Source organism: Spea bombifrons, chromosome 13 (assembly GCF_027358695.1).
Source record: "Spea bombifrons isolate aSpeBom1 chromosome 13, aSpeBom1.2.pri, whole genome shotgun sequence".
NCBI classification, from domain to species: domain Eukaryota; kingdom Metazoa; phylum Chordata; class Amphibia; order Anura; family Pelobatidae; genus Spea; species Spea bombifrons.
In genome coordinates this window covers 10139160-10149220 of record NC_071099.1, presented here as the reverse complement: position 1 = coordinate 10149220, position 10061 = coordinate 10139160, and the positions used below count along the sequence as shown (strand labels likewise).

Sequence of the window (10061 nt, the reverse complement as noted above, 5' to 3'; positions counted from 1 at the left end):
GTGCCGTTCCACTTGGCACCAGATCCTGGTCCTTACAGCATATGGCAGGGTGCAGACTAAAGTACAAAAGAGAACAGTGAAGGGCATCTTCGACCTCTTGCCGTGTCCCATGTCTGAGGAGCAACCCTTGCAGGTTCTAGCTTCAGTCTCTAGAACTAATCTTGGATTCAAAGTCGTAGGGCCGTCTCTGGACCCACTCATGGAGGATCTTCATCCTCAAAAGATGCTCTTTATCCGTTCACCGTAATATGCATTTGGCTTTAAACGTTTTTAAAGAGTTTTTTATCGTTTTGTTTTTTTGCCATCTCTTTCTGGAGCTTTGCAGATCCCCACGAAAGAGAGGCTTTGAGGCTTCAAACACAAATAAGAGTCTGAGTGTATTTTATATACATGGTATATGCATTTGTTTGCACTTCTATACATAAATCTATACATAGGCTTTCCATATGAGGAGTCCTGGTGAGGAGGACTGAGGCTGGACTGTGTCTTGGACTCTTGGAGCAGCTCCAGATGGTTACTCTTGATGCAGGAACCTGTCTCATTTGTGGTCAAGAAATTGTCACTTGTTTCCTGATTATTATTTTTGGGGGGCTCTAAAGTATTTAATCTTTGCATTTAAGATGTTTTGTCGTGAGGAACGCACCAGCAGCTATCAATATCCTAAATTCCTATTCCTAAAATGTTGGGGACGGGAGAACGGCTATGGTGAATGAGAACCCAGGGAGGAGAATGCATTGGGTTCATATTCTAGATATTCAAGTTGTCTCTATGTTATAATTGACCTATAAGCATTGTTACATTGTATATTCTTCTGGAAACACACTTCATTTGGTTATGGGTCTCTAATGGGAAAACAAAATTGATCTAGAACTAGAAGGTCTTAATGCGTTCTAGATGTGGCAACAAAGAATGTTCCACCTTAACTATTGGATGGGACAGAGCTTCCCCTCCAAAAATATTGGGATATCATACGTTTCTTATGGAATGTGTCTAAAAATATCATGTTTCTTTGCTGCTTATAGATCTATATCGAGGTGGGAAGGTGGAGAACACCCAGAACAACCCTTTCCCATCTTGTGGCTCCTACACTCAACAGTGACTGAATTTATGGACCTACCAAGAGATGGTGTGTGTAGCATATTTCTACAACAACCATTACAAGCCAATAAAGTTAATGGTTTTGATGCCAGTGATTTATCCAGAAGGAGAACGTTGTCCGTCACTTTTATAGCCTTTTATATATATATATATATATATATATATATATATATATATATATTTAAGCATGTATATACAAGCTGGATATGGATATAGGTTCAATGTGTTTTTGAGGTGATTTCTCGTGAGTTCACCCACTCTGATGCCTGCTCCTCTGGAGCGATTGGACAAAAAAAGGTCTCTAGAAAAATCTAGAAATTCTGTACAGACCCTGCACGGCAAGCAAGAGATGTGGAAAAGCCAAGTTGGGTTATTCCCACTTTCATGTGGATCACCGCAGCAGCCGTAGAGCTAAAAATTCAACAAATGCATTGAAGCCACTCTGTTCATGGTGAATGTCTCTCCTCCGTTTTAGGTTGGCGAGATCCATAAATAAATAGCCTCTTGAAATCAATGGAGGTTTCCCATTCTATATTAAATTGAGGTTCCCGAGAGGAGGTGTCTCATCCACCTCCAGTCATCTTGGTCACAAGGCTGTTATCTGTGTCAGTTCTGCCTGTGGGTTGGAACCCACCTGATCTCCATCTGCCCCCAACATGGGCAGGTCCATGCCTAGTCATGCGGGGTTATTCGGACCATCTGAGTTCTTGTAGGCATAAGCCACATCCTTGGCAATGCTGCACATACGGTTGGACATCTGCAGCTCGGTGCGAAAGGCTGAGGGAAAGCAGAACTTCTTGAAGCAGGCTTTGAAGTTCTCGTCAAGAAAGGCATAGAGGACGGGGTTGAGGCTGCTGTTGATGTAGCCCAAGGCGATGCAGAAGTGGAGGATGGAAACCTTTAAATCGCTATCTGGCTTCGCTCCTAGGCTCTGCACCAACACAAAGATCTGAATGGGGGTCCAGCAGATGATAAAGACAGCCACCACCACCAAGACCAGCCTGGTGATCCTGCGCAGATTTCGATCCTTCTCCTTGGACCCTGAGAGGACGCGCACCTTCTTCAGGCGTCGGATCATGAGGCTGTAGCAGATCGTTATGATGAGGACAGGGATGACAAAGGAAAACAGGAAAACGCAGGTGCCAAAAACTGGGTCCCAGTAATGTTCAGGAACTGGCAGCTGGACCATACATTCGATCTCTGCAGAGGAAAGTAAGGTTGGGTCAAAATACTTTAATGAAATTTTAGGGTTCTTAACCTTTCTACGGTTACAGACCTCCCTGTATTGCTGAATATGTCCCTATCCCCCCCTGTATTGACGTGATAATCTAATCTAAGAACATTTAATTATCCAGAGATCCGGTCCCATACCCCCCCAAGGGGTAGGTATAGACCCCCCAGTTTAGACCCTCACCAAGGAGATCAAATTAAATTGAAATAATGTTAGTTCTTTAGAAACATTCCTTGGAGTTGTACGGAAAGATTAGCCGTTTCCGGGCGCAGCTCCTGTCCCTTATTACACAGAGGTGATCAAAGACAACATTTCTCCATTCAACCTATTTTGAAAAGATACAAAGAAATAATAAAAAAAAAAAAATTAATAATAACGTCTGGGAGCTATTGTTTGCCGGGGAGATTTTTTTATAAGATTAAAATGATTTGAATACGCTCCGGGAATACAGACGCCGGTCATTAAAGCAGAAAAAAATCCCATTAACTCTTTAAGGATCCAGGTATAAGAAGTGGCCACAGAAAGGGTTATGGCAGAAAAAGAAAGGATGTTATCTAATTAAAATCTCATGTTAAATAAAAGGTATGGAAGGCGGATGTTTGGTGAGCTGCAGGTAAAATGCTGGCGTGCTGCGGAGGTTAGCGCTTTCGGATGACATCTTTATGGCGGGTTTGAAATATGTGTTTAATAAGAATCCCCTCCGGAGTGGAAATCACATTCCGAGGGGGGATTTGCAATAAAGTGAGAGCTCTGCGATCAGAAAGCGATGGGAAGCGCCGTTTGCATCGGAGAACCTGCCTGGCCAATAAGCAATGGGTTTTAGCCTGGCCCCTTTGTGGCCCTCCGTATATTTTCCGCTGGTCACAGTGACATCTGTCTCATGACGTCTCTTTCTCCCCCAGAGTTCTCTGCCGGCGTATTTTCGCTATTCTCTCTCTTTTTTTTTGAGCCATGCAAGCTGCAGCATTGCAGGAACACCGTATCCATACATCACCGGGAATCTCAGAGCCGCCCGGGGGGAAGAGCCGGTGTGTGTAATAAAAACGGCTTTTATGTCCTTGTAGCCTGACGGCCGTGACCCAGGACAGAGTGCAGAGGGAGGTGAAAACACCCAAACCTCACATTATATTCATTTAAATCTCCAGCAGGGAGGAAAAGGGCAACAACAGCTGAGGCCAACTGGCCACCAAGACGAGCCATAAATCCCCAATCTAATTCCAAAAGAATGGGGGGAAATGCGCTTTATTTATATTTTAAATTTTATATTTAGGATTATCTAAACAAAAGCAATTGTGGATAGGAAATATATCTCCCAAGTGTCCCTGTTTAGGATGGCCAGTCCCTCTTCTCTTGATCTCCCTCTTTCCTCCCCTGTTGCCCCTCTCTCTTCCTCTGATTCTCCTCTTCCCTCCCTTGAAGCCCCTCTCTCCTCCCCTGATGCCCCTCTTTTCTAGGAGGTCAGAATGTTTGCTGGGTATGAGGGTATCGCAGGGTTCTACAGCCCTAAAAGCCCCGATAATGTTTATAGAAACAGCAAGAAACGGCTTTATAAATTAAACGGGGTAAATAAACCCCATTATTATTCTTCTAAATGCTCCACTCAGTTAAGTCAATAGCTACCAACAGCCCACAAAGTCACATAAAAAGTTGGGCAAGCCCCCCCCCAGTCAAGCTCTAACCAAATTCCCCAAAAACAAAAGTGCCCCTCTTTTTTCCAGGTGCTATTAAAGGGTTAACCTACATCATACAGAATTAGCTTTGTCTTTGATCAGAGGAGCGTCACGGAACATGTATGTACCAACACCGTCTCATTAGCTTTGTAAACCGATAAACTGCTCCGTGCCTTTAAGCTGTTACAGCATAGTGGGAATTGTAGTCGGCTGCCGCTGAAGCGTAAGAGGCTGTAACTCTCGGTGGGAGGGGGAGGGGAGGTATGAATTATTGATGAGACAGCTCCTTAGTTATAAATCAAACAGCTTAAAGTGTCAGCGAAACGCGTCAGCGGAACTTTGTATCATTTTTTACCCGTCCGCCCGACCGGAATCATTCCAGCTGTTCCCGTCACCGCGCGTTCGCAACACACGGAAACCAACGGCTGACAGAGGCTCCGAGTATTTACAGCAGGAGAAACGGGCGGACTAGACAGGGGCCGGACGGGGGGCCGATCTGCCGGCGGCTTCTGGGGATTCCATGTAAAAAATGTCCTACTTTCTAGAAGCTTCTAGCAGAAACAAGTAACGATCGCCCGAGTACTGACCTCCATTCTCCATCTCGGCAGAGCCCATGACCATGACCGGTATCCCGATGAAAGAGGCCAGGATCCAGATGCAGACGTTGACCACCTTGGCCTTGTGTGGCGTGCGGATGTCCAGAGCCTTGACGGGGTGGCAGATGGCTATGTATCGGTCCACGCTCATCATGGTCAGGGTGAAGGTGCTGGTGAACATGTTGTAGTAATCGATCGCTATGGCGATCTTGCACAGGGCGTTTCCGAAAGGCCAGATGCCCATTAAGATATCCGTGCCCTGAAACGGTAGGGTGATCAGGACCAAGGCGTCCGCCAGCGCCAGGTTAAAGATGTAGATGTTTGTGGCTGTCTTCATCTTCGTATATCTGGGGGGGAGAAAAAAATGAATGAAAGCACGTGAGACACAACGAGAGCCACGGAAATCTCTACGCACCAGAGAGACATGGCCAACTGACACTCATCTTCCCAAGCATCGGGGACAGTCAAACATGGCGTGTCCTTTGTAGGCTCCTTCAGAAGTATATCCTGCCAGTAATACTCTCCACTTTTTGGCTCCATTGGAGTTTGGCCAAGGAAGCCTTGGGGAATGAGGGACCATGTAGTGTCGGGGGGGTTTGGGGGATGTGACTCAGTGGGATAGAGGGATCTATAACGGTAGCATGTAAGAGGAGAGTGGTCATGGGTTTTAGAAGGTCGGGGAGTAAGTAAAGGGTGGCTGTAGATGGGGTCATTCAGATGCCAATGAGGGTATCATAGCAGCCATTAAGGACCCTTGGGGTCATTCCATGGAACGAGAGGCCGGAAGGTGAAGGAAGGATAGACGGGGGGAAGGGGCAGGAAAGAAATGGGGGGAGAAGGAATGGAGAGAAAAGAGACAGCAAGAGAAAAATGGAGGAGGAAAGGAGGATGGAGGAGCCTTAAGGAGACAAGGAGGGGAACGTGACCCCAGACTATAAGCCCTACACTAAGGATACTCGCTGACAGCTGGAACCCAACCTGGGGCAAACTAGTCGGGGCCCGGCAGAGCTATTACACGGAAAAGATACGTCCGTCCACGCCGGGGAATGAATCGCCACAACTTAACCCCACCGGGGTGAGGCTCAAAGGGCCAGGGGCACCGTCATCTTACCGGCGCGATTTACTGACTGCTGACAGGGGCCCAGAGTGAACGCAACCAATCAGCCGCTTAAGACCGTCACATGGAATAAGAGTTACTGGCCGTGATGTCATCACAAAGGGGGGATTCAATAAACTGCCCCACGGCCTCCCCAAAGCTATGTGTGGTGCAGAGGTATTGATAACTCGGACGGGGAGATCCGCTGGGTCCTACTGGTCTTCTCACCCCCCTGTCTGGCCGCACTTTGGACCCAAGAGGTTCCTGCGGTGCCATCCGACCCCACATTGCAGCCGCCGGGTCTCAGCATCTTATTAACGATGCCGCGTCCGGGACACAGCCAGAGTCCGCTCTCTAATCGCCGCGCTCTAATCGCCGCGCTCTAATCGCCACGCTCTAATCGCCTCATTAATATGTTAAATACCCAGATTATCCTCTAAAATAACTGATTTATCCAGATAATTCCCAGTGCAGGGAACACACACTAAAAGAAGAGACTACGGAGACCTAGCCACAGAGTTTACAGTCTGATTCATCGCAGCCGGGAAAAACTCACAGATCGTAAACTCTTTCCAGCGGGGTGAGAATATTTGGAGTCTCCTATACCTGGAACCTGAGATCTAGAATGTGCGTCACTTTTCTGGAGACCCCAAAGGGGCAAATTTCCACGAATAAGACCAAGGCACTTGGGGTATAGATCACAAGCTAAAATTTGCCCCCGGCGTCTCCTGGTTTCCGTTCTCGGGTAACGCTCAGCATGCGCGATGCTATTTTTGGGGGGGGTTTGCATACATTTCTTGATTTATAAGCAGGATGAGTAATTTATTGCGGGTTCGTCGGGATTCTTATTTTTAGCACTAATAGCGAGTGACATCATCGGTGTGGGTGTGGCTGCTGCAGTGGGTGTGGCCAAACACCTCCATACATACGCAAAGGGCATTGATTAATTAAAGCATAATCTATAGAAATACATAAATATGTATGATTTATATTTCTCACATGAATCCGCAGAGATGCCAGACGGGGAACCTGAAATGATGGGACGCACACTTTTCATGGAGGCGACAGCCCGTGGCAATTAAGTGTTCCCCCCCTGACCTCGATGGGAGGCAGAATTTAAGGGGCTTTGCTTTCAGCAGCAAAGCACACAAATAAATGCAGGTCGAGAATTTGGGGTCACCATGATGATGATGGGTTCTTTGGGCATTGCTCCATGTTATTTGCCCCCCCATTTGTGGTAGGGGGCAATCAGCGGGGGCCACGCTGGACAGCGACTCTGCTAACTAATCTGAAGAAGCCGCCATTGATTTTGCAGGGAGCTCAGTCAATGCCCGGATTTCATTAGTGTGCAGCGTGTCGCAGGTCTTGTGGTCAGCAGTCCGCGCGTTCCCGTCCCCGAGAGCAGGAGGACAGTCATTAAAACCCTGCGGGTCTCCATGGAAGCAAAATCCTGCGCGGCTCGCAGAAAGCTGTTCACCTGTGAGAATTGGGAAAGCAGGCGCTCCCCCTGCAACACGCACACCGGGGAGACTGATGCTGAACCGAGGCAGGTTTCTGTGGCAACCAAACGGTATCCTTCGCGCATAATGATGAAGCCCACCGTCAGCCCAATAATAATGTGCCGGAGATTTGGGGAAAATGAGAAGAAAACTCCAGACGTGTGAAGGGTCTGCAGACGGCTCGGCCGAGAAGCTCCAACACGTTAATGAGAATAATCTGATAGATGCATCTCGACAGGAGTAACGGGGGGATCCTGATTCTGAGGGGAATAACTGGGGGGGTCCTGATTCTAACGGGAGTAACGGGTGGATCATGATTCCGACAGAGTAATGTGTGGGAATCGTGATTCGAATGGATAGAGGGGTTGGAGTGTTGTATGGGGTTCTGGATAGAGGGACTGGAGTGGTGCATGGAGTTCTGGATAGAGGGGTTGGAGCAGTGCATGGGGTTCTGGATAGAGGGGTTGGAGCAGTGCATGGGGTTCTGGATAGAGGGGCTGGAGTGGTGCATGGAGTTCTGGATAGAGGGGTTGGAGCAGTGCATGGGGTTCTGGATAGAGGGGCTGGAGTGGTGCATGGAGTTCTGGATAGAGGGGTTGGAGCGGTGCATGGGGTTCTGGATAGAGGGGTTGGAGCAGTGCATGGAGTTCTGGATAGAGGGGTTGGAGCAGTGCATGGAGTTCTGGATAGAGGGGTTGGAGCAGTGCATGGGGTTCTGGATAGAGGGGTGGGAGCAGTGCATGGGGTTCTGGATAGAGGGGTTGGAGCAGTGCATGGGGTTCTGGATAGAGGGGCTGGAGTGGTGCATGGAGTTCTGGATAGAGGGGTTGGAGCAGTGCATGGGGTTCTGGATAGAGGGATTGGAGCGGTGCATGGGGTTCTGGATAGAGGGGCAGGAGTGATGCACTGGTGGGGTAAAATATTGGACCTGGATGGTTAATTTGATTTTCTGGAACTGGATGAAAGGACAGTGAGATATTCTGAGCACGAGACGTCTGCTCAGGAACCACGGGGTGTGATAATTAGCGAGGGGTATCCCTTAATCTTCCCAGACCCTCGGCACGGCAGTCTCTCGCCCAACTGTCCGAGTAACCGCGTCTCTCACGTCTCCATGTCTTCTACGTTATAAAAAATGAATCATACCTTTCAATCTTAATTATTTACCACTTGTCAAGAACCCAATGATTCATTACCCCCCCCCGGGGTGCCGACAAATCAACAGCCCCCACAATATCAAGTATTTATACATTTATGGATTTGAAAACAAAATCAAACATATATATAACACTCCCTTTGACTCTTGATTGTAAGACCCCACATCGTCAAGACGACCCCTTAATATCTTTTTCTCCGCTTGAAACACTTTTTAAATCCTTATCAATGCGGGTTTGGGGGGAAATAACCAAATCCGGGTGAAAATGACCCAATTGGTAAAAAAAAATGTTAACCAAAGAGAGATAACCGTAAAGTCTGGAGGTTCCTGCAGAGAATCGTGCTCACCTGATAATGACGTACATCACCGCACAGTTGCCCACCAGTCCCATCATGCAGACAATCAGGTAGACAACCACAATGGTCACCTGGATGCCAAACGGCAGGAACCGATCCCCCGTGTTATTGGTGAACCAGCTGCTGCTCAGGTTCAGCAAGGAGGCGTTCAAGAGCAGCTCTCGAAGGAAATCTGATTGGAAGACGGACTCTGGGAGTGGGAGATCCATCTTTACGGAGATATCTGGAGGACAGGAGAAGAAATGGTCAGAGAGAGGATCTCTGCATCCCTAAACGGTCTACACCATGGAGAAGACTTCTTGGAACTTGACATTTCTCATTATGTGTGATGGTTCTAGTATTGTAGCCAGTGGTGGCCCTACCGCTTGCTACAGGGGCCCCACACCTGCAAACCGTTACATCGTTATACCACGTCTGCAGATACACCTTAAAGCCGTAATCTAGCTCTTGCGCTTGAAGTGGGACCTATTAATCCTTAGAACCTTTAGAATCTCTTAAGATTCTGAGGTGGCATCGCCCCATTTAATAAAATAGCCCAGTTTTATACCATTTTGGGTGGTGGGGCTCACCTTATCGCCATAACTATGCAATACCCTTTGGGCAAAAATGTAACTTTACCCATAATTCCATGTGATATATACATTACAACACACAGACATGTGATATATACATTACAACACAGACATGTGATATATACATTACAACACACACACACGTGATACATAAATTATAACACACATACATGTGATATGTACATTATAACACACACATGTGATATATACATTATAACACACATACATATGATATATATATATACATTATAACACACATACATGTGATATATACATTATAACACACACACACATGTGATATATACATTATAACACACATACATATGGTATATATACATTATAACACACATACATGTGATTATATATACACTATAACACACATACATGTGATGTATACATTACAACACAGACATGTGATATATACATTACAACACACACGTGATACATACATTATAATACACATACATGTGATATATATACATTATAACACACATACATGGGAAATATATACATTATAACACACATGTGAGTTATACATTATAACACACATACATGTGATATATACATTATAACACACATACAAGTGAGTTATACATTATAATACACATACATGTGATGTTTACATTATAACACACATACATGTGATGTATACACTACAACACAGGCATGTGATATATACATTACAACACACACATGTGATATATACATTATAACACACATACAGATAATATATATACATTATAACACACATGTGAGTTATACATTATAACACACATACATGTGATATATA

The 10061-nt window shown here is 46.2% G+C and overlaps 1 protein-coding gene across 1 annotated transcript; it reads right to left on the bottom strand.

Annotated features, from left to right (window-relative positions):
- Positions 1–1306: 1306 nt before the first annotated feature.
- OPRL1 (opioid related nociceptin receptor 1) lies at positions 1307–8908 on the bottom strand. Its single transcript, XM_053453575.1, has 3 exons — positions 8691–8908; positions 4587–4942; positions 1307–2298 (listed from the first exon to the last, which is right to left on the bottom strand). Exons 1-3 carry the CDS (start codon positions 8906–8908, stop codon positions 1775–1777), a joined length of 1098 nt encoding a protein of 365 aa, XP_053309550.1. The 3' UTR covers positions 1307–1774.
- Between the last annotated feature and the right edge of the window lie 1153 nt (positions 8909–10061).

What these genes read in the sequence shown, in the direction of transcription:
- OPRL1 (XM_053453575.1), bottom strand. Translation starts at nt 8,908, where the DNA reads ATGGATCTCCCACTCCCAGAGTCCGTCTTCCAATCAGATTTCCTTCGA. An exon ending in GTGATGTACGTCATTATCAG is followed by an intron (nt 4,943 to 8,690) that starts GTGAGCACGATT and finishes TCTCCCCCCCAG; the next exon opens with ATATACGAAGATGAAGACAG. An exon ending in TGCCGAGATGGAGAATGGAG is followed by an intron (nt 2,299 to 4,586) that starts GTCAGTACTCGG and finishes TTTCCTCTGCAG; the next exon opens with AGATCGAATGTATGGTCCAG.